Source organism: Chiroxiphia lanceolata, chromosome 3, assembly GCF_009829145.1.
Source record: "Chiroxiphia lanceolata isolate bChiLan1 chromosome 3, bChiLan1.pri, whole genome shotgun sequence".
NCBI lineage: Eukaryota > Metazoa > Chordata > Aves > Passeriformes > Pipridae > Chiroxiphia > Chiroxiphia lanceolata.
In genome coordinates, this window is record NC_045639.1 from 76,433,372 (window position 1) to 76,458,994 (window position 25,623).

At 40.0% G+C, this 25,623-nt stretch overlaps 1 protein-coding gene across 7 annotated transcripts in view; it reads right to left on the reverse strand.

Moving 5' to 3' along the window:
- KLHL32 (kelch like family member 32) overlaps positions 1-25,623 on the reverse strand; it is a 125,533-nt gene that overhangs the window by 2,495 nt on the left and 97,415 nt on the right. For 4 of the 7 annotated variants that reach the window (XM_032683614.1, XM_032683616.1, XM_032683615.1 and 1 more), the window contains 4 exons: positions 16,361-17,087; positions 5,950-6,008; positions 3,331-3,523; positions 662-756 (listed from right to left, as the gene is read on the reverse strand). In XM_032683614.1, the coding sequence (XP_032539505.1) occupies positions 662-756; positions 3,331-3,523; positions 5,950-6,008; positions 16,361-17,087 (1,074 nt within the window). Of the gene's footprint in view, positions 1-661; positions 757-3,330; positions 3,524-5,949; positions 6,009-16,334; positions 17,088-25,623 lie in introns of those variants that run through there. The other 3 variants (XM_032683618.1, XM_032683619.1, XR_004356221.1) reach the window with 3 other exon arrangements.

A 25,623-nucleotide genomic window follows, 5' to 3' on the forward strand; every position in this document is an offset into this window, starting at 1 on the left:
TGTGATGCAGAACTGCTTCACTCAGGAACATGCAGAAAGATAAGAATTCCTAACTTCTGTACAGGAATACCAGAAAGCCATGGATCTGTAGGTGAGCTGCTCTTATACAAGATGAGAGAACAGAAGAGTTTGTTGGACAACCTGTTGCCTACAGCAGGGATCAAAAACCTTCCACTGAGCTTTAAAGCAGTCAGTCCTAGGGCAGGTTGCAGGCTGACTGAACGTGGTCAATGAACAACTCATTAACTCTGGCTGCCCTTTAGAAACACGACTTGGAAAGAAAAAAAAATAAATCACAAGAAGGGCTGAAAAATTCTCAGCCCATGCCATGTCATCCATTTCTGCAACCCTTTTTCTTTTGAACCTGATTGTGTAACCTGTGACTATATACATGTTATTTTATCCAAACCTTACCAAAGGAAAGACAACTCAACCCTGGTTTACTGGAATATCTCAGAGGAATTGCATCTTTGGCTCATCTGGAAGTATTTTTAATGTCCACAGTATTTCCTCTCCGTGTTTATGCAGGTTCAGTGGCTGCATAAGAAATATCCTTAATCTCTCCACTTCACATATATTTTCCTTTTTTAATAACCTCTGTGCAAAACTTATCCTTGTGACATTATTGGAAAAGACTTTAAAAGAAGCATAAATCACTCACCTGGATACATGCCAAAGGCTCATTTGTCCAAATTGAATAGCCACCAACTAAATATATTCTACCATTGTGGACAGCAACTCCAGATTCATTTTGACCTAAAGCAAGGAAGGAAATAGAAACCACTTTCAGTGTTTGATTAACCCTTTGAACACCAAATGTTGGAGTTCTGTAATAGGATGCAAATGCACTTGGCAGTAACTTGACTGTTTCAAAATTCACAACATGTTGGAGGAAGGTGAAGTGTGAGGGCTGTTCCTTGCTCTACACAGGAGTCCCATACAGTGCTGCCCAGAGATGTCCCAGATGAGCAATAATGTGGCAGTGCAGGGACCATCTACTCTTTTCTCAATGGCACTGGTTTGCATACACGTGCTTCACGGCCTCTACCTGCCTCTACCTGTTCATGTTCAGACATGAACATCCAAACAGACACAGAGGCTGAGAGTGACGAGGGCCCCTCATGTGCTGCCCACACCTGTTCACCCCCACCATTCCTCCAGATACAAGTACGGTGAAAATGGCAGAAGCTGCTGCACAAGTTCATCCCCATAGCAACAGTCTCCTGAACAAGTTTGGGAGTTTTGAAGGATAAATACAGCCTTAGAAAAATCTGCACTACACAGTGCAACAGGCACATTTACTGCCAGTTGCACAGACAGAAAGAAAGGCTTAGATGCCTTCTCAAGGTGTAGGTTGTTGAAACAACCTTGCAGGCTAAGGAGAGGCAGCTATCTGTAGTAGGACAGGGGTCAGCTTCAGAATGAGGGTGCCTGTGGTGCCAGGGTTTTGCACTTGCAAATCAGATGACATCCTTCTCAAAGGCTGTCAGTTCCTCCAGATAATAAAATAATTAACTAGTGAGCAAAAGAGAGATGAAAAACTGGTCCTGTTTGACAATGTGTAACTCCTTTTTAATCTGTGCCTCTCAGTGTTCATCAAGAACTCTATAATGGCCTGACTTGGAAACCGAGCAACCCTTTTCCAGATCTCAGAAATTAAGAAACCCTGTGCAATATCTTAAAAGAACAAAGTTGCCACTAGAGCAGTTTTAAACCCACCAGGCAGAAAATGGCTTAAGGTGACTGCTTTATTTGTCAGACATTCATCTCTGACACAGCGTTTCTAGTTACCTTGAGCTTCTACGTTAGGCTCCTACAGCCTTTGTATCCTTTTCAGTGGTAGATCTCAGAAATTATTGCAATGCCAAATAAAAAAGGTTGAAAAGTGAGGTAGGCTCAGTTGTAGGACTCCTCTAGCAGTCTGAGCTGAAACTTTTTGGCAGCCAGTAGTTACTAGTTGAGCTTCAAGTTTGCTGCACAAGAGAATGGCCACAACATTAATGCTGTGCTATCCTGGAAATCCAACCTTTTGTGCAAAGCTACTGTTGGTGCTACTCTAAGAACGTGTCACGTGCCTGTCTTGTAGCCTGGCCAGCAGGTCGAGGGAGGTGATTCTGCTCCTTTACTCCACTCTGGTTAGACTCCACCTGGAGTGCTGCATCCAGCTCTGAGGACCTCAGCACAGGAAGGACAACTCACTGTTGGAGTGAGTCCAGAGATGGCCATAAAGATGATCAGAGGGATGGAGTACCTCTCCTACAAGGTAAGGCTGCTCAGCCTGGAAAAGAGAAGGCTTCAGGGTGACCTATTTGTGGCCTTCCAGTACCTGATGGGAGCCTACAAGAAAGCTGGAGAGGGCTTTTTACAAGGGCATGTAGTGACAGGACAAGAGGAATAGATTCAAACTGAGAGTAGGTTGAGATTAGATATTAGGAAAAAAATCTTTACTGTGAGGATGGTGAGGCACTGGAATAGGATGCACAGAGAAGCTGTGGATGCCCAATCCCTGGCAGTGTTCAAGGCCAGGTTGGATGGGGTCTGAGCAACCTGGTCTAGTGGGTGGTGTCCCTGCCCATGGCAGGGGAGTTGGAAATAGACGATCTTTAAGGTCCCTTCCAACCCAAACCATTTTATGTCTCTATATCTCTCCCAGGGATTCAAGGGGGTAGTACATCTGGGAATTGTATCAGGTGGAGGTGAACTTTGGTGGACTGGATGGCATGAACAGTGAGTTGCAGTGCTTTGCAAGTTCTGACTGTAGCAGTTCTTCCTGGTGAAAGTCAAGAGGAACTTAACAGATACTCCAGCTAACTGACTCATTCCTGATGACAGAATTCAAACAAGGACACCTCCTTTTGGGTATTTGATTAAGAAGATACTGTTTAGAAGTAAGGGAGGGTTAATGAATTTGAGTGAAATCTTTGCTCTATAACTCCAGCAGAAAGTACTACAAAATTATGTTATTATGGTAGAGATGCATCAGTCTCTTGTACATTCAGGGAGCTAAATCTATGACTGCAGGCAAGCTTCTGGAGAATCAAAAAACAGTAGTGGTAATATTATGAAAAATTATTTTTTACTGCTTCATTAAATTAAATTTATGTGCACTTTCTTAAAAATTTAGTGTACAAAGTGCTGACACAAAGGTTTTGTAGACCACTCAGTGCCAGAACTGTAATCGAAAATGTCTTGTTGGCTGACGATGGTCCATAAATCAGAAGCAATTGTAGCAAAGTCATGTAGTTCCAAATTCTAAAGGTGTCTAAAGAGACAAGAACTGATGTTTCTCTTCAATAGTAGCAAGTTCCCCTTTTGGTGTGCAATACTCACCTGTCAACATGTTGAAGTTGCAACGTGTCCACTGGTCGGCATCTATGCTGTAGGAGTCTATGTGCCGGACCAGGATCCGATCATTGTTGTAGTCAAGATCATTCCCACCTAACACATAAAGTTTCCTTTGGACAGCTGCCATGGAGTGATACACTCTCCTCTGCAACATTGGGCTACGGCTTAACCACTTATTCTGGAAAGAGAAAGAGAGAACTTGTCTCAGCACTGCTCAAAGACACACTTGTATTAGTAGTATAATAAACAGTAGCACATTACTGATGTTCTTCTTACCCTTGGTCAGGAATCACAAGTGCATGTATTTGTGTTGTTCACATGTTAGACATGTGTGCTGGTTATAACACTGACTAGATGTACTGGACTTTCAACATGTGGTTTACAGTTCTCACATTTAAATTCATTAATTTAATAGTATTTCTTGCTCTGTATTATTTCTGTCTAGATCATCAGGTTTCAAAAGTATTTTTTTTTTCCTTTATAACTCAGTAGCAAGTGCTACTTAAGCCAGACTATTAGATGCCTGCTTTGTATACAGCGCTACAATTATCTGTACCAATGAGCTCTGTTATGAGACAAGAGATTCTTCTACGTTTCTTTATTCAGAAGCTTATTTGATCTTATCCTTGGAGAATGAAGCAACAAGGAAAAATAATTTCCTAAAGAATCTTCTCAAATGATTAATGTATTTGGTTTAATGTTAACCCTTTATTTCTGGAAACTTACGAAGTAACATCCTTTTGCATATTTTTCTTACTCATTAATAATATTCAAAAATTCTACCTGTTATGGGGAGAGGCGAGAAGACATGGAAGATAAGGGATTAAAGCACAGTATTTAAACCTAAGAAAAAAATTGCTCCTGCTACGTTTACCGAATCAAACAACCTGGCAACAGATGAGATTAATTTAAGTGGAGGAAGTTAAAATCTGTGAGGAAATTCTTTGTGATACATGTGCTACCACTTGTGGTAACTCAAGAGCCTCTAAAACTTCTGCCTTTTAACCTCCACAATATATAGCTACACATTTCGATGTGTAGTAGTAGTTGAATATTAGGCATTAATGATTGCATTAGTAGTCCAGTCTCTTAACACCAGACTATAGACACCATCTGCTTTGGAAAGCCTGCCTGCATCCCCTGATTATATCTTTAGCTTCCTCCACTGCAGTGCCTGCCAGGTGAGCCGCAAAGCACTGCAAAGGCAAAGAAACAGAGGGGCCTGGTGGGGTCATTTCTAATAAGCCGATGTGTGAATACTAATCAGTGGTGGGGAAGCAGAGGTCACCCCAGCCGGCTTGTTGGCAGGTAGCTGTGTGCTCTGTGGCAGATGGCAGGCATTATCGACTCGCCACAAAGGCCTCGCGCAGAAGCAAACGCTGGTGCTGAATGATAGAGTTATTGAGATTCTGTGCGAGATGCAAGCAGATGTGATGGTTTCCAGTACCCACCGTAAACAATATGCCAGCTGAATTTTTAAAAAGAGCTTGTGTGTACAAACATGAAGCGGACCTCATTTGAAGAATGCAGGCACACAATTCCTCTGTAACTCTTTACATGCCAGGCCGGTTTTCTCACTGTCAACACAGCACGCTGAAGTAGCCCTGCCACCGGTATTTTGGGGTGCAACTTTCACATCAGCAAGTAAAGAATCTAAGTGTCAGATACACAATAGAGACACAGTATCTAAGTATGTGTCCCCCTCATAAGCAAAACAAGATTGCTGTACTTGGATTTAGGACAATCAGCATTTATATAACTGATGCATAAAACTGCACCTCAAAAAGAAAGAGGCACGTGTGCCATCGCCTGCTTTCTGCTTCAGGCTATGCTTTAAAAAGTCATACTATGCTTTAAAAAGTCAGTGGGAACCACATAGAAGCATCTCCTGGCACAATTTGGTTCCAAATACAGCAATCAAAGCCCCTATCCTACAATCAGCAAAGTCAAAATCTTCTACATGGGTGTAAATCAGGCTATGCAACTCTGATTGCAAGCTTAGGACTTTTAATTCCTAATACAAGCAAGAGGGCATAACCATGCCCTAACCCTCTGAAATGGTTACTGAGCCATGCTAACCTAATCAAAACACATACATAATGTATGAAATAATCCCTAAAAGATATTTTAGGTGCTTGGGTAATGAAATGATAGGCACCCTTGCAGGCAGTAGAGTAAGTCACAGCCAGGTAGTACAGTTCTCAAAATACACAGGAAACAAAAAGGCTCATATATGCAATTCAAAGCAGAAATGCCAATGACACGGAGCGGTTTTGGGACACTGACTTTGAGTATATGCTGCCCATGGCTGCTGGACTACAAAAAAAAATGAACAAGCAAAATAAATAGTGACAAATACAGGGGATTTAAAGCACATTTCTGTGTTTAATCTAAGATGGTTCTAATGCCTACAGGCTTAAAAAACACAATAAGTCATCAGGGTCTCCATTACTCTGTTAAATTCACACATCAGTACCCAGTGAATTTAAATACCACTAATTCAAATGGTCAGCGCTTTTAGCCTTACAAATCACTGCATGTATTTGCCAGGAGACCTGTTTAAAGCAAAACATTTCAGAAAAAACATACAACACGGATACCCACCTGCTTAGGATCATAGACCATGAGCCTGTTTTGATACTGCGCAGTATTTGTTACTCCTCCTATGAAAGAGTTTATACAAGTTATATTTTTTCATATAAGCAAAACCAGGACCGAGATCAGGTACAGCAAAACAACCAATTCTAGAGTTCATTTGCTGACATAAGTACCACAACTTCTGCTAACATTCCACTGCACTTTTTAATCTGGTTACAAGGTAATAAGTGGCCCTGTTTGTCAAACATACAGAAACACAGAATAGCAACAATTAACACCCTACACACACTTCCTTTGTAAAGCTAATTCTATGGGCTAAAAATGAGATAAAAACTGATCTGTTTTTAAATGACTGTGCATTCAGCCTTAGTCAAGACACTAAGATAAAACCCATCCCTATTCCAAGGAGTGTGCAGAGTGTGACAGTTTAAAAAGGAGGAGGTGGGCTTGCATCAAAGAGAAGAAAGAGGTCAGAGAGAAGCTCTGCCTAACCAGGAGCATGATGTGGGATACCACTGCCAGCTGGACAGAATGGAGGAAATGTGTGCAACTGGGCTCACCTACATATTTGAAAGAAATCCTATATTTAGTTTGTAGAGAGAGTATGTCCTGGTTTAGTTGTAGACTTAGGTTGGAAGGTTCCTCCATAGTGACAGAAACTGGTCTACCACTTACTTTCCAATAACAGTCAGAAAGCAAAGTATAAAGCACCTCAGAAAAGTTCAGAGTGGAGTCTGACCCAAGTAGATGCTGCAAACCATTTACCTCAACACAGTAAACAGATGTTTAATGCCCAATCATCCTGTTCTCCATTATTTTTAAAAGGCAAATCTCATTGAGTAAACATGGAAAACTTCAGTGTCAAGTCTGAAATCTTACCTGTGCAAACATGTTCCTGAGTGTGCTTAAACCTCCTGGGAAAACTGTGTCACTGCAGCACTGCCACAGGTCCCAGTCCCCCTCTCTCACCACCCTGGGCCCATGGGAAGATGGGGCCAGACGTAACACCTGCAAGTTGCACCTCACCTTCATCCTACCAAGAGGTCTGGGCAGAACTAGGGCATGCCACTGGCCACACACCAGTGTGACTCATACTGACAGACAAACATTTAGAGTTTTAATGGCACATGCCAATAGTGGACAAAATCCACAGCAATGAGAAGAACGAATTTCATCTGTCATTGCATTTGTTGATGCTTCTCTTCTGTTTCAGCCAGGTCAGCAGCACAGTGATTTTTATTCTTGCTGGTTGAGCTATGGCCAAACTGATGCCTCAAAAGATCCCAGAGAAAAATACTCCAGGCCAATTTAGTATATAAGATAAGACGAGCAGGTCCTTTAATTAGGCTCTTAGGCCCAGGGAAATACACACGATGCGCATCATGTCCAGGGAGTTCCACAATTTAAGGTATTATCCCAACCAATCCCAGATTTATCTGCCCCCCAGTTCCTCCCAGTTCTGCCCTCGGCACGCCTCTTTGGCAATTGAGTTAGGGGGTTCTGGGACCCCCTCTTCCTCATCTTCCTCTTCGTCACAGCACATCCAGTCCTTGGAGCTCCTCCAAAGCTCTGGGTTTTGAAGGATGCTTTGACTATGATGTATCTTGTTCAAGCCAGGGTGCAAATGTTCTTAAACAGAAAGAAGGCCTACCTTGAGGGAAGTCTAAACAAGCTACAGGAATTTAGATAGTTAGATATGAAATGGGGTAATAGAGATGGGTAAATGTGTAAACTACTGTGCTAAAGGGTGAACTAACTACAGCTACTTCTAAAATCTACAAAAAGCTAAAAATAAAAAAAATCCATAGACAACAGTCCCCCTTTTAGAGGTATGACAAGAACTCCATCTTGTCTAACCTCTACCACCTATACTTAACATTATACCAGTAAGATGACTGACACCTACAACACTAATCATACAATAAGCTATTATGCAGCTACTAAAATTCCTACTACTCATTCCTGCTGGATGAGCTATAGCTACTCATACTAAGGCTGCTGGTTTTTTTTTTCTTTTATCTCCAAGCTCCATGCTGGGGAATCCTCATTTTGCCAGTGTCCAGCTGCAGCTAGGGCAGCATTTTGGTTCAGTCATATCGTGATTTTGAAGCAACTCCCCCACCTCTCACATGTCATTATAGGCTGTATGTTCGGACAGGTGTGCATTGAAGTCAAACCAGAAGCTCTGTACCAGATTTGCACCAGCTGTGCTCCACTTCTTAGTGGTGGCATAAGAGTGTGAAATAGTAACTGGTCTTTTGAATAGCTTTGTTCCATCTTAGTACTGGGAACATTTGGGCCAAAGGACCAGAACAAATCTAGTCCAAAGCAAAAGACGTGAACATGTACATGGAGTAAATATAGAGAACTCGGAAACAAAGTTTAGTGCTGATCTGCTCCTACTGGGTTGAGCTACTTGCTAACACAGAATTACCCTCTGATTACTCCAAATAACTTTAGTGAGGCTGAGAATTTGATCAATGGATAGCAGAAACTATGGATGTATCTATTTTAGAGTCCTCTTCAGCTGCAGCAGCAGGGAGAAATAACGCTGTTACTTGGGTGCATCTCAGCAAGCACCAACCTGTGCTGGGCCTGACATATGGACAATGGCACCAACTCCCAGCTCAGAGACACTTACAGGTTCAGAGAGAGCTAGGATGAGATGCAGTCTTTCCAAACCATTTCCATCACACTGTGCTGCACCCTGCTCAACACAGAACCTGTGAAGTGCGCAGACAAGAACAGGCATTGGAAACCAATGACTGTTCCTGTGTCTAATCTCACAATCTGTTATTTGTCTCTACACTGTTGTGCAGCCTCCACAGTCCTAGTGGCCATCAGCCACACGCACAAACCCATCTTTTCTAATATCTGTTTTGTAATTTGATTTTCTTTTACATACAGTTATTTTCACTCCCAGCACAATGTTTAAAATGAGATGTCAGATTAGCATGTTGAAAAATAAAAATCATAGTTATTTGGATGATTACCTCCTGAACGTTAAACTACAGGAGACACATCAGAAACACAATGCTGGGTCATGTATTTCCATTCCAAAAGGACAGCTTAATTTGGGGCGAAAGATGTGAAGGAAGAAGAGAAAGAAGGGTGTTGCTTCCTCATAAAATAATAAAATAAGCAAAATTATTTGCTTCTCTTCACAAAGAGCCCCTCACATCAAGTACACAGCTTACATCTTTTCCCCTGCAATATTGCTCCTCTCTGGTGTTTTGTCATTACATTCCCTTCACATATCGCTCTTCACTTTTAGATTAATCTGCCAAAATGAGATGCTAAGGATTTGCATACAGATTTGACTACACAAAAATAGATCTGGAATTAATAACAGTCTCTATATGTTTTAATTTCTTCTAGACTGGAGTACCCTTGCCTCCAGCAGTATTCTTGGCTTTGAAAGTCATCAAGCTGATTTGTCTGCTCTTAGGTTATGATGCCACATGCTGCTACACTGTCCCCTGCAATCAAAGTGCTCACAGAGATAGATTCCATGCCTTCCCCTAACAAGTATATTTTATAGATTGGCAGTTTTGATCTCCCCTCCTCAGGGGGATAATCTGCATCTTAACAGGTTTCTATAGATACATCTGTCATTAAATATGCCATCTTATATCTGCATCAATTTTCAAACTCTAGTTCTTCCTAACTTTGAAGTGCTATAGCAAAAGTTTAAAATTTTCTGCCAAAATTCAGATTTAACAAGTCTGCAATGCCCTCTTGAACTATTTTTTTAAAAATACTCCAGGCAGCTGGGAAAGGGCAACAGAACAGCAATATGTGTCTCAAAACATAGGAAAAGGAGGGGAAAAAAAAAGTTTAAATGGTACTAAAAATAATACATACTTTCTCAGAAAAAAAAATTGTGTAATTCTGAGAGAATTCCTTAAACTTCTCTGCTGTTTTTTCTATGAGAAAAGGAGAGGATAGAAAGAGAGACATCATAACAACATGAAGTACTTAAAAATACAAATCATGCTACTAAATTTGATGTCAAGCAATAGCAGCTAATGTGGTAGTAACCCAAAAGTTAACGAAAGAGAAGAAAAAGTCTGGCTGAGTAAATGAAAGAAAATTTACAATTTGGTCAGTGCTTGCTGGGTTTTATAAATAGAGCGATGGTTACGCCACTTTGACATGAACAGCTGGCTTTGAGGACTCCAGTTCCTGGGAGGCCTGAAGCACTCTCAGGACAAGTCTGTGTCTTGCTCGTACAGACATGAGCACACCCTCACGGAAAACCCATCATCCAACCTGTGGGCTTGCAATGTTTTTACACTGCCACAATCACTGTTGCTCATTCCTTTGCAGGCTGTAAATGTTTTTAAGCCCTTCAGGACCTGTAACTTCCTCGCTCATGCAACAGTGTCCGTTTATATGAGGAATTTGCTGGAGGATTCCAAGACACACCTTGTCCAGCCCTTTTCCACACATGGGAAACATTTTGGGTTGTTACAGCCCACCCAATCTGTCCACAAACTCCACTGAAAAACATCTTCAAGACACACACTTCCAAAAAGAGAGAAGGGTGGGAGGTAGTAGATTCAACACCATTTTCCCAAACTACAATTTATAATCCATCTTTATAACATGTCCTAGCAAGACCCCCATATGACTTGAGAAATCTAATCCAATCCAAATCCCCCAGAAAATCTCACAACTCTCTCTGAAGTCCCCAGTTGCTGCATGAATCTGAGTTCACTGGGAGATGTGTAAAACTACATATTGGCAAAGAGCCCCCATGTGTATTCCTTCCAGCAAATCCAGGGAATATATAGAAATCGACATGACATACACCCCAAGGTGCTCTTCTATTTTAGAATAGAAATCTCTCCTCTCTTAGGTGTCTGCGTGTTAAACACAAGATAATCCTTCCTCAACATGCAAGCAAGCCCATTGCCTCTTACTTCAGCCAGCCCAGGTGCACTGAGGGCAGCTGAGCTGGAGCATATTTTCCCACCCTAAGAAGTCCCCTGGAAGATGCCAACAGCAGCTCTAATTAATGCTGTGCCACTCCAGATGTAATCCAGCTGCAAGCAAGAGGGGCACAAGCCCTACATTTGTTAGCAGACTGCTTTTTTCTTTTTTTTAAATCATTAAAACTGGATGTTTACATTCAATCTAAGAAGAATCAGTAGCATCAAACTTATAATGTCCATGATTGAAAGGTATGAGATTTATTACCTTTATTCAAATACAGTAATAATGAGGTCTGTACATGTTCCATATACAGACTAAGACTGGGCCACTGAGGCAATTTTTATGTACTTGTTAACCTCCTGCTCCTGGTAAATCCCGTGCCAGCCACACTGTAAAACCTGATTTGGTTAGATTCTGTAAATTCTTATTATTCCAGATCTATTTTTCATAAAAGAATTTTCTAGGCATTACTGAGAAATTATTTTTCTCTTCACAACAGCATACTGATAGTAAGGTAATACTTTTCATTCTGAATCATTTGGAAACTCAGAATAATTCTCCAAGATATGTTATGACCATCATTTCCTCGATCAAAATCACCACCATTAGGGAGAAAATAACAGTTAAAACCCAAAAAGAATCTTGAATTTTGAAGAAAAATATTTATACCTTATACTAAATACAAAGCAACTGTACAGGGTTGGCTTGTTTACCCCTTCCCCCAAGTTGAGTTTTTATGTGTATGTCAAGATGTGATTTTAGCTCTCACACTTAAGGTCAGACAACTCGGGCCTCTGCAAAACACAAACTCCAGCATAACACTTTTAAAGCATAACACTTTGCTTTAAACAAGACACTTCATGTGCTAATCTCTTGAGCACCTGAGGCAGGGGGAGCATCATTATCCCAAGATGCAGGCACAGGAATGGCCCAGAGCTGGAGTGCCTGGCAGAGGTTCCCTGCCCCTCACTGTCCCCAGGGGCACTACACCTATAGGGTGGAGGAAGGTTAACATGGCCGGAAAAGCAGATCTCCAGATTTGCATGTGCAGGCCATGGAGGATGCAGGGAAACGGGCATAGTTCAAGTTCTCGCTCTTATGGAAAATACTTCCCCGCTTTTACAGTTAATGATTGTTAGTAATGTTGAACTCCAAAGTGTTTGGTGAATTTTGTTTCTCTTTCACTGAAATGCTTCACTTTTCAAGCACATGGCATGCAATTCATTTGTGAAATTGGTCATGGCATCAGATGTTAACTTGGGCCTGTAAGATTCATCCTTCTATAAAAGTTCCAAACCATCTGCCTGATGCTGCAATGTCAGTACAGAGAACTTATCTTTTGTGGTTTAACCCCAGTCAGTGACTCAGCTGCTCATTCACTCCCCCGGGGTGCAGTGGGGAGAGAATTGGAAGAGTAAAAGTGATAAAACTCGTGGGTTGGGATAAAGACAGTTTACAGGTAAAGCAAAAGCCACACACAAACACAAGCAAGCAAAACAAGGAATTAATTCAGCCATCCTCAAGAAAGCATGGATCTATCAAGCGTAATGGTGACTTGGGAAGACAAAAGCCATTCACTACAAACGTCCTCCCACTTTCTTCTTCTTCCTCCAGCTTCATATGCTGAGCATGATGCCATATGGTATGGAATGTGCCTTTGGTCACTGGGGGTCCCAGCTATGTCCCCTCCCAACCTCTTGCCCACGCCAGCATCCTTGCTGGTGTGGTGGGGTGAGAAGCCTTGACTCTGTGCAAGCACCGCTCAGCAGTAACAAAAACATCCCTGTATATCATCATGACTGTTTCCAGCACAATTACAAACACAGCCCTTATTGGCTGCTATGAGGAAAATTAACTCTATCAAAGTTAAAACAAGTGCATTATTTTGATGAATTTTTTTTTAATAAGAAAATAAAATTATGGCTGTGGGAAAAAAAAAAAACAACCAAAACTAAAAAACTCCAAACAAATGAAAAAAACCCCCAAAACCCAAACACCCAAGAAAAAATAATTATATAACAATATGGAGCCCAGAAAACTCAAGAGCTGAACCCACTTGTGCTGACCAGAGGGTCTGACTAGTTCTAGAGTGCAAAAGGCTCCAAGGCTCCCTCTTTTAACATGCTTCTGTCAGGTTAAAAACCCCAAAGAGGTGGTAGCAGCCTAGAAGCCCCTCTGTCACCTGAAACACCAGCCACCCATTTCCTATATATGCTTACACTTGTATAGCATTTTGTTAAGCTCACTTCCCTTCCCTGCTGCCTTTGTCATGATTTTATCCTCTATTATTTTTGAATCCTTGTCATATTTGTCCCAAAGGAGCAGCAAAGTAAAGCTGAAAATGACTCCCAATAATAGCAGAAACCCCTTAAGTTTAGTCAGCTTTTGACTAGCAAAGCCTTTAAGAGGGCAAGCAGCTGTAGCAGAGGCACTAAGTAAATGGTCATCATGCAGGTCATGCTTTGATGGCTCTCTCCACAAATACAAGGGCTAGAAACTTATATTATCACTGTTTAATTTATTCACTCACTAAAAAACTGGGCACATTTTCAGGGTTCCCTTGCCAGCTGGTAGTAGCAGACTGACTTTGAGAGTTCTTTGCTGATGACCCATATTTCCCAGAAAAGGCAGCAGGGATACAGCTCAGAAACATCTCTAACTCAGACTAATTTTTTAATTACTTAATTTTAGGCCACATACTTCAAAATTAGGTTCCCTCCTGCATTACTGATTACTTTTATGCTAACATCTTATATTCAATGACGAACAGTGAACATTTTCAGCAGTGACTATGATACAATAAAACATCTCTCTTGTACTATTCCCCCAGCCCTGAATGTACCACAAGCTACATTTTAGTCCTAAGCAATTAATTAATAAGAGAAAGCTAGCTACAGTTATTATATCTCCTTCTCCCTTTCATTTTAAAATAACTCTATTCAATATATAGAAACCAGTTTTCAATCTGTGAGTACATAATTCAGATCAATACACTACTGAACTGTAGCATGGTATGCTCTCGTACTTCATAATAACCTGTCTGAATCTAGCAACTCAAAACTTCTAAGCATTTTCTCAAAAACTGAAAAGCCCTGTCTATCTTATTACATTGCCAAAACATTGTTCTTGACTGTGGTTTTACAACAGAAGTTATGTTCATGGCATTTACAAATATAAACGGAACAATACTGACAAAATATTTTTTGTTGTTTTGCCCAGTTTTAAAGAGCTGATATAACAGGCTTCCACTTACCTCTTCCCCTGATTCTAAGCCCTATTAGAGGCATATCCTTGAACACAATATCACACTGCATCATTATATAAATGCAGGTAGTATTTAAAACAAACAGGCAGGCATGCATTTCACCTATGTAACTAAGCACATGAATTAATCCTCAGCATAATTTCCCCTTTCCTAGCACATCTGGAAAGATTAAATTTAATCTTCAATCAGTCCCACATTTGACTTAAAAATCCTATCAAATACTATCTTGTGTTTCGGATATTTTGGAGTTTTTGGGTTGGTTTGTTTTTTGTTGTTTGTTTGTTTTCAGGTTTTTTTCAATTAAATTAAGACAAAAAGTATTACTTTTTTCATTTACTGGAGGAAAGACCACACTGATGGATTTCTAGTGCACATTCAATGATTTTATACGAATATGCTTACCACAGTTTCCTAAAAAGCCCTGTTCTTCATAAATGGAGACTGACAAATGTAAACTGTAAGATGGGAAAAACCCCCCAATAACCCAAGATACAATAGTAGTAACCTCCATGCATTTGAAGTGCCCACCACAGACATACATCCCTCTTCACTAATAAAATAGGAAAGGTAGTCAATAAAGAGGATAATGCACTGAACACACCCAGCTGGTACCCTAAAACAGAAACCCTGTTCCCGTACTGTACCTGGATCTCACTTCAGGATTAATACACAGCACAAACTCTACAAGATTCCTTAAATGATGGTTACTAAAGGAAGCGATGCAAATACCTGCCAGGGATCTCATTGATTTTCTGCATTTTGTCCTGCTTTAATTCCAAAGTCATCGTTCATGACTTAGTGTATGTTAGTAAAAATAGATACCTGCTAAGTCCCCTGCCAATGCTCAGGAATCCATTCCCACGAGGCACTTAATCCATACAGACAAAAAGGTACATTTGCTAACCTAAACAACATACTTTGAGAAGCACAGTGAAGGCCTAAGTAGCTAACTTAATCTTCCATTCATACACCATCTTTTCACCAGAGGCATTCCAGACCATATCAAAATCCCCAGAGGGGATACCACAGGGTATCTACGGTGAAGATGCCAATCACTGAACGTTACCTCAAGGGCTGGCCCCATTTACTCATTAGCTTTCTTAATAAATATTGTAACTATATAACCTTCCATTGAACACTTCTTAGTAAAAGGGGAATATTTTTCTAAGAAATCTTCTGTAGACACTATCGACCCTATTCCAAAATAACTAATCCCAGAAGTCATTACAAAGACTGAGTAGACAATGTCCTCAACCCCCATCAATGTAACATAACAATGTAACACATAACATAAAAACTACATCAGACTCAGTTACAAATGATACATTAGTTTAGGATTATAAAGCCTATACATTCATCTATCTGTGCCATAAAGCTAAGATTACATCCAGACAGTCCTGTGCACTCATTATAGATAGAGCCATGGATGATTTCTAACAAAGGTCATTTTGGCCTGTTACAATATCCTGATGAGCAAGTGGGTGCAATTCATACATCTGCCTTCAAGCCCTGGAACAGTACAAGCCAACGAGCACCTAATTTTCCATTTCAATATCAGGACTAAATGAATCGTAGAATCATAGAATATTCTAAGTTGGAAGGAAACCATAAGGATCGTGGAAATCCAAATCCTGGCCCTGCACAGGACCGGCTCAAAAATCACACCATGTCCCTGAGAGAGTTGTCCAAACTCTTCCTGAACTCTGTCAGGCTTGGTGCTGTGACCACTTCCCTGGGGAGCCTGTTCCAGTGCCCAATCAGCCTCTGGGTGAAGAACCTTTTCCTAATATCTAACCTAAACCTCCCCTGACACTTCAGGCAATTCCCTTGGGACCTGTCACTGTCAGAAGTACCAGATCATACTACAGAAACTGTCTTTCGTTTGTTTGTTTTTAGGAAGCACACAGAATTTATCATCTGAAATTTGTCCAAAAGTGCATTATCATTCCAATTCACTGTGATTTATGAATGGCAGCCATGAGATAGCACGTATGACATGCAACTTTGAAACACAGAGAGACACTTAGGAGAAATAAAATATTGTATAGGTATGTTATGCTCCTATACTTCTAATCAGGCTGCAATTCTTTGAAATAGTCATCTCCTAAGACAAAAGTTATCATGACATATAAACCATAGGAGATTTATTAGTTTAATTCAAGACAGTATTTTGGTATTTTGTTAGTACCTCAAACTGTGTGAAACGTTTTCTACCTGATATCCAAAGAAGACCATCCACCACATATCCCGCATGGCACGAGAGCGATCGATCAAAGGACTGAACAAAGGTCCACTTGTTCTTCTTGGGGCAATAGCGTTCCACTGTAGGTAACACTTGACGCAATTCATTTCTGCCCCCTACGGCATACAGGTACTCATCCACGGCTCCCAGCACAAAGTGTTCCCGACAGTTCTTCATCGGAGCTATCTCAGCCCAAGAGTTAGTGCGAGGGTCATATCGACAGACTGTTCTCACCGCACACGTGCGCCCTGTGGAGTGCTCTGCCTCTCCGCCAGCTACAAAAAGAAAGTCTCCCATGACAGCAACACAGTGGTGGCTTCTCCCTACAGGCATAGGTGCCAGCTCACTCCAGTTAGCAATCCCTGCGATATGAACGTTCTCCTGATCTACCGGATTGAAGTATCGCAATTCCTTCACTTTACAGACTTCACGTTTTTTCCCACCAATAATGTAGAGAGTGTCTGACTGGAAGCGGGGTTTTGTCCTTGCTGTTTGCCAAACTGGCTGTGCATAGACGCTCTGGTGGTAAGCCAAGGCCTCGTTAATGAGTGCTGTCGCAGTTTCACTTGCTTGGACAAGAGGATGAGTAAGAGCTACAGTATGCAACGTATCCACATCCATAAGGCCAAAGCGGACGTACTGGAGAAGCTCATCCAGGTACTGGTAGCGGCAGTTGTGTTCCAACCAACTTACAGCCAGCTAAAAGTGCGGGGAAGGAAAGGAAAAACAGAACACCAATTATTTGTGTACAATTCCGTAAAAATTTGGTCTTTTGAAAACTGCTTGCATTGCAAGAGGAGCTATGTATTTGCCTCAGTACTGGTATCTATCAATCTAAAAAGCAGTTATGAAAGCCTATTGGTCAACACAAAAAGATACCTACTAAAAAGCTACCTATAGTAGTATATACAGTGCATATACAAAAGCATTTTATTGCACCAGCCCCCCTAAAGAATTTCCACAGCATTATCAGTTGGCACTACTGCTATGCAAAACTCTCATCACGCAATCTGTAATGCTGTAGGAGACCATACTATCCCTGAATCAAGCTGCTGGAGTGATAATATAAACATAGGGACTATGGGATCACTGGATACCATAGGTACACCAGAAAGAAGTAAGACTAATATTAGAGGATTAGAAAGAAAAACCTTTTCTCCCCTCCATCTTTCAGTCTATTTATGACAAAATACTAAAGGAATATAACACAATATGTGCTGAATCCTCAAATATTTTTTTCTTCTTCATTTATTTTATTCATAAAGTAGAGAAAGGTGTAAGGGGACCAAAAATTAAGCCAGAGAAGAGAGAAACACAGAAGAGGCTCTGCTAGTTTGTGGCTGACAGAAAGCAGCAGGGAAAACTCTAAAACGTCTCAGGAATTGCAGCTGGTATCAACAGCCAAAATTAGACATACCCTTTAAATCACATAAAGTGTATTGAATCCAACTGGGCCTAAAAAGAGACTAGGAAAGCCCTAAAACATTTCAAGAATTGTTGTATAAGTTAGTCTGCAAAACCTCCAGTAATGAAGATAGCTAAACTTCCTCAGGAAAACCATTCCCATCCTCTAATATCCTCTCAGACAGATTTTCCTCTTACCTCTGCAGGAGCTCTAAACCCTTCAACCAATTGCCCCCATTTTCCACATTTGGGTTCATATTCCAGAGCTCTGGAAACCCTAGAGCAACTCTTGAAATTGATTCATTCATACAGGATGAAAAGCAGTTTGCTACCTTCATTTTCTCCTCCACCTCAGATGCATGTTAGTATGTATGTTGCAGTTTCCTCTTCACTGTTGCTTGGCTCACAGTTCTCTGTTATTGAAAGGAAACAGCCCTCTTTCTTAACGTTGAAAACCGGACATAATCTTCCTCTTAAGGCCATAGCAGTAGTGGTAGTGAAGAGGTTGGAAGAATCTCTTTGATTATAACAATCTATGCCATTCTTGCTTGTACATCATGATGCAAGACTGTGCACTGATATTGCTGATTCATGTTTAAGCTTATGACTGAGTACTATTCTTTTTTTTCTCTTTTTTTTCTTTTTTTTTCTGCAGAACTTCCACTAAGTGTCATGCTTTCTTTGTCATAACTGAACTCTCTACTATTTACTTCACGTCACTGCTCCAGTTTGTCAAGATCATTCTCCATCCTAATTGTATTTTCAAAAGTGCTTGAAGACCATTACACCTTCTCATTTTCTGAAAACATAAACCCCATATTATTCTTTCATCCAAGTCATTATCAAAGACATTGATTAGTTCTGTGTAAGGACAGACTCCTCTACTTGATACTTCAAATCACAGAACTTGTGTAGCAGGTGTTTCTAACTAGCTACGTGATAAAAAAAGTTTTGGCTAAAACTTACTGCCCTGTACTGATCATGGGAATGTCACATTAAGGAGCTGAAAATAAATGTTTCTGTTACTCATGGCTTTCATATATGATGTATTAAATCACTGCTTCTGTATTCTGGAAGAGAGGGAAGATGACAAAACAAAAGCACTTGTAGAAGAAATAGCCACTGATGGGCTGTAACACAGTTCTAAATTTCCTTCAGTGCAAAGGAGCCAAATATACCTCTCATCAACATAAGGCAGAGATGGAAACTTCCATGTACGATACCAGCAAACATTTGTATATTTATCAACACAATTTATAACACCTTTACTCAGGTTTTGTTTAATCCAGACTTAGAAAACTGGTGCCTACATAGAAACTCCAAAATTCACCACGTCTATACACTAATTATAGTGCCTATGTTTTAGCTGCACTGGCAGTAACAATTAGCAACTATAATCAGTATTGGCAAAATAAAGTCAAAGCCATTATAGACTTTATGATGCTGTAAGGAAAGACGTTCCAGCTTCTCTATGGAGATACCAATAGCACTTGAAATTACAACTGTGTTTAACATGCTAACAAGTAAGTAAGCAAAAAAAAAAAAAAAAAAGAGACCGTCCACAATTTTGAGCTTTAAAATATTTGTATCACTGCTAAATAATTTACAGAAATAAGGAAAGGCTCCTACTCCTTCTGCCATATAGGCAAATTCTGTTTAAACTGCTAGAAGCTTCTTTTCTATTAATTTTAATGTAAGAATGTGTGAGAAAAGGAAGCTACAGCCTAGTGCCTATATCAACTTTAATAAATAATATATTTTGCCATATTCATCTTCTAAACTAAGTAAATGACAAATGTAGACCCTCAGAAGGACAGGATTTTCAAACCAGATTAATTCTTTTATTCTAATGCCTTAACCCACAGGATTCTTCTTTTTCAAGGTTACATTACACGATTTAGCAATAGAGTGCATTCTCAAAACAGCAGAAAAGAGATGGAAAAATATGCTGTGGCACAGTTGGAGCGTACATAGAAGTATACCTACATGTCAGATAGTGATTCATTGCTCTTCCAACACCTGCTTCCGCTTCCAGTCCAAGTCACACAGCCTCAGAGCTCAGTCCTTCCCTCCCGACTGTTAATGGTGTACATACCACACACATCCCACAGCCGGAGAGGGCACAGAGGCAGTGGAGGTTAAAGCTGAATAAGGAATTTCACTGCTGTTGAAGATAACCCTGCAGGAAGTAGTTACCTAGTCTTACCTATCCCAGGAAGCAAGAGAGCCCATCAGGCCTCTGCCTTGCCCGTTCAGCATCCCCCCGCAATCCTTATCACGTCACTCTGCTAGGGAATGTGCCAGACCTTCACTTGACATCACAGCAAGTTTTCTAATCAGAAAAGCCAAGCTACTTTATGAGTGCAAAAAACTTGACATACTCATGCTTATTAGGCTCAGGCTCACCTGGAAACTACTTTAAGTCACAAAGTCAGTGTCAGGGAAAGTTGCTGTTCACAGAGCTCCAAGACATCTAACAGTTTAAGTCTGGGCTCTGGCAGGGGCCACAGGAACTCTATTAAAGTCATCTTGGTCTGCTCTTTAGCTGATGTATTCATATTGTAGCCCAATGGACTGCAAAGGAAATATGGTACTTTATATCATCTAAGGTGTCTAATAACTGAAGTGAAGCCAAAAAGTGACAGTAGTGGAAAAAATGAGGACGTTGGAGTGTTGTCTTTTTGGGAGTTGGTTTGTTTGGTTTTTTTAGCAACAACAAATACAAGGAAACAAATTTTCTAAAGTTTTAAAACAATGAATTCACATTGTCACATTAAAACAAATGGAAATCTTAATTATAACAACTTTGTGAACATTCCCATTTTAGGAGAAAAGAAAATTTTAAATATGGAAACAAAAGTGGAGAGATGTATTTTCCTGGACTGAGATCAGATATATGCAACACAAATTATCTGATTTGTATGTGACAATCTATTGATGATATACCGCAAAGAACAACAAATCTCTTCTTTCAAAACAAATCTCACCTGTTTCTTAAAATAAGCAAAACATTTTGGCCAGAAAAAAAAAATCAATATCTTTGTATCCTTAGCATATTGGACAGTGCTATAAATCTGATCCTATTGATTGATAAGCCAAAAAGAGTCATTATAGCAACACAGTTATTACAGCAATCACCTTAAAGTACCACCAAGGGAACTTCAAAAAATAAAACTTGGACTTCACTAGTTAGGTCTTTGAAAACCCCAGAAATATATATTTTAGCTCTAAACTCACACATAATTTTGCTTTTTTTTGGATTTTATCTAACTCAGCAAGCCTCAGGTGTTCCAGACTGGAATCTCCTGTCTCATAACCACATCTCTATTGACAACGAACAGGGATTTCCAAAGGGTCTAAATCTGGACCTCTAAAAGGGTCCTAAGTCCTCCTCTCTCTCTAGAGACTACAAAGGACAAAACTCTTAGGATATTCATTTAAGCATTTTATTTAAGTAAGGTGAATGAAATTGGTCTGTATCACTCATTTAAGAAGAAAAATGTAAGAATTGCTGAGGAAAAAAACCCCACGACACAACAAAACACATGTACACAATTTTTCAAAGCCTTGAGTTACACATGAATATTTTTGGAAGTTAGTAACCACACAACACAGCCTTCAGACTCTCTGCAATTTTATCAATCAGGTACTATCTTTCAGTGGGCAGCATGGAAAATGAATGTCTCAAACCTAGATGCAGGAAAGCCTTAAAGATAAAAATCTTTTTCTTCTTTTTATTTTGAATTTAAAATGTGCATAAAAATAAGACTGTAATGAGCTGCATGTGGAACAATCAAAATTACGAGGTATTTGCATTTCTTGTGCACCTTGAGCCAAACAACTACAAAATTATGCATATGATTCTCTCAATCTGAACACAGTAAATATTAATAATCTCTGAATCAGCAGTGAAATGTCTTTTGCCCCGAACCCTGAAGAGACTCTCCAACTCAAAAAGTTGTAGTACAGTGACTGAGACCACATTTACAAGGCACTGAGCTGAGGCATGTGCGTGTAGCCTGTGAAAACAAAGCTGTGCCATCCCCCACCCTCTTTACACAGAGACATTTTAAAATTACCTGTTTGTCAGTTTTACAAATGTGTGTCTACGTAAGCAGCCCCCAGTGCGGCGCTGCATTAGCAAGTAGGCATGCTTTCATTTGCTCATTCTGATTTTACAATTAGAATTAAAACATTTGCTCTGTTCAGGGTGAGCTGATAAATAGGGATTTTAAAATTTCCTTTTTTTTTTTAATGTGAAAAATGAAAGAAAAACGTTCCTCTAGATGTATTATGCCTTTGGGCTTCATGTGAGGGAAGGGAAAAAAGACAGAGAAAGCTACTGTGAAGGTCACAGAGTGAAAGAACTTCCTCAGGGCACAGAATAAATTAAATCCCAAGGAAAAAATAAAATGTGATTTCCAGAGTGTGAGGCACAAACTCAAAATGACAATGATTGACAGCCAAACTATATCCGTGCAATATCGAAGACTGCACGTTCTCATTTACCTCAGTGTAGCCAGCAAGCGCCCATTAAACATCCGTCTGATGCCCAAATTAACCTTCTTGGCAAACTGAAAGAGGCACAAACTATCATAATCAACCTTTCATTATCACAGCAGCCTCTAGTTAAAGGGTCAGAATAATTGTGCCATCAGAGCCCTGATTGTTTTCAATCAACAGACGACTGGAGTGACAGCTCAGTGATGGAGTAGTTTGATGAAACCGCACCAGGCCTAATCAGAGCAGATGAAAGGAAGGCATGATTGGTGCAAATGAACAGTCGTGCCTCTCTTTTTCATTTACAATTTGAAATTACTCTTAAATTTACAGGGTTTTTTCTCCCTTATGAGTACCTCTGAAAGAATGTTTGACTTATTATGGGTTCTGACAGTGCAGAGTTATAAAACACAGGTATGGTTTTCAGCCCAGGCTTTAAGTGGGTATTCAGCATAATTTTAACAAATTCACTCTTGAAAAGCACAAAATGACTAAAGACTTCCAGTGACCTAACCTTTCAGTGCTGTTTGATTAGCAGAACAATTTATCACAGCTCACATTCTTCATGATAAGAGAAGATTAAAAAAATGGGCAAAGATCTCTTGCAAATGTTTTCTCTTAGCTGATATATTTATTGCATTATTGCTCTCCTGTTCTCTCTCTCACACACACAAAAGAAAAAAAATTAAAGAACACTGCATTAATAACCCTTTTCCTCTTTGAATGAATAATAGAATCCAAGCAAAGGTTTGTTTGGAGATGAAAGCAGAGACCAATTATCATGCCACTGACAGCATCAATATTTAGTTTTCTGGTGGGTTGGGTTGTTCCATTCGAAAGAGTGGAAAATTAATCAATCCCACCAAGTGTTTCTTACCTTACTATCAGCACAGATTCAGTGTCTCACAAATGAACGGGAAAAAAAAAAAGGGGGGAAAAAATTTAGGGGCTGCTTAGGCAAAATTTGGAAAGAATGAAAGATTCAAGTTTCCTGCACGTCCTCAGCTAGTTCATTTCCTCTCCCAGACTCACACTCCTCCAGCCACATAGCTTGCCATCCTCACAATTCTGCTGTAATGAAAGTGAGGTCAAAAAGAATCAAACTGAATAGTACCTCTCAAAGAAGCAAGTATTTCAAGTGGTGAGTGGTAAATCTTTTGTTCTGTGATCCTGGTCATCATCAGATGTTCTCTAGTCTGTCAAGCATCACAAAATGCTTGTCAATGTTCAGGTCAGCATACTAAAATGAAAAAGCAGCTTAGAAGCCAAGATTAAGATTTGCCTGAAGGGGGAGTGGATAGAGAAGGTTGATCCAAACACCAATGGCTCTTAAGAAATTTTATGTCATATACCTCTTCTCATATGACAGAATGCAAGTTTTAGTTCGTTAAAAGTTTGGGGTCATAAGCAGAACATTCATCTAAGTGGAAGACACAAAAGTGCCCTCAGTGGAAGAAGCCGCGAGCAGCCTTGCACATCCTTGCTGACACAGAGGATGCCATTTAGAATTATTGAAGTCTATTGTTAATGTAAGTAAATTGAAAGGCTTTCTGGTCCTTTTTATTTGTATAGTTAGAGAAGTCTTGCTACCCTCAGAGAGCATGAAGGCTTCAAGCCAGCCCAATTAAGATTTATTAGCTCCAAGTCCTAGGTAAAAGAAGCACAACCAAAGTTGCCCAGTGATTTGGCAAGTACTTCCCCCTCAGTGCTTCCACTTGGCTGACAGCTGAGTTTCACTTTCCTTCCATTTCAAATATTAAATATTTTCCAAATATAAAGACACTGTTTATGAAATATATATATATATCTATGTATATATCTATATATTTAGTGAACTCTTGGGAATGAACCCAAAACATTCCTAACACACCAGTGAGGAAGAGAAGTAACAGTTTGGGAAGCTGCCAACACATGCTTTCTTGGATGCAGCAGAAAGAAGACTCAGAAGCAAACATGTTTCCTTACATAAATAGCAATGTCTCACATTCAGATTTCCCCATCACAAGGGATCACAGCACATATTCAAAGATCCCGTTATTCTGCTATTTGTCCCCAACTCCTACCCAGCCAATCCCACACTAGTTCTAGATCCTTGCTTCAGCAGTGGCACTGGCATTGTGTACAGGAAGGCCCCTAAAGTGTCTTCCCAAGCTGAAGACTGAGATCCCAGCTGGCAGGAAAGACAAAATATGCATCCTTCCAGACTCAAACATAATCACTGCCATGCAGTCAGACTCTTAGCTTCACAGATGGACAGGGTTTGGAGGACAGAGGGATTGGCTCAGGCAATAAGGAGGGAAGCCAAATATAAATGAGTTATGACTTCAGGAAATATATGGCCCCAAAGGAAGATTAGAGAAGACCAAGGTTCATTGTATCTGGAGGGTGAAAGCACTTTTTAGTGTATGTCCTCCTGACCTGTGATCAGTCTCTGCAAAAGCTGTAGTGGATTTGTCCAGAATACTACTTAGGGAAGCTCTTGGTCTGCTAAATAAGAAATACTATATCTCTTGGTTGGAGTTTGCTGGTTTGAGACCTGTGTGATGCCAAGACAACCTGCAACTTTCAGAACATGAGCTCTGCTATCTGTAAGCCACTTTGCAAGAAGCAGAAATTCGATTTTGATCTTTCAGCTGAAAAACACTGCAGCAAGCAGAGTTATTGGCTGAAGTCTCTAGATTTATTTCATGATATTATACTGTGATTAAAGGAGAGGTACATAATGCAGCTGTATTAATAAAAAAACCTATAAAAATAAATGGCATTAAAGTGAATCACAATGTATTAAAAATACTTTTCAATTTTTCTCAAGTGCTGATAAGACCCATCTTTTCAAAGCATTTAAGCTGAAAAGCAACCATCACCAGTTGCCCAATTTCTCACAAGGCTACCAGACAAAAATATTGTCCTGTACAGTCTTTCAATTGGTGCAAGGAGGATACACAACCTACACATTTTTGGCAGATTTCTTAGTCATAATTAAACAGATCCACTGGTAACAATTTTAATACCTGTACTTCCATCTCAGAAACTTTCATTAAATATTTACGCACAACATCGTTGTGAGGAAGAGAGGAATTCTTCATCCAAAGACAAAATCTCCACCAACCAAGTAGAGTACCTTGCATTCTCAGTCCAGTGATTTACTGCAAGTTTCCTTCTTCCCTGGTGCTATACAATTATAATGGCCTTCTCAAAAGGGACATTATTTTATCAAAAAGGTTTGTGAAAGAGACAGTGTTAGTTCAATTTTTTATGTATGTGTTTCTTATGAAACACATAGAAAAAACTGCCAGTTTAATAATAACAGTTAAGAATAGAATGTATGCTT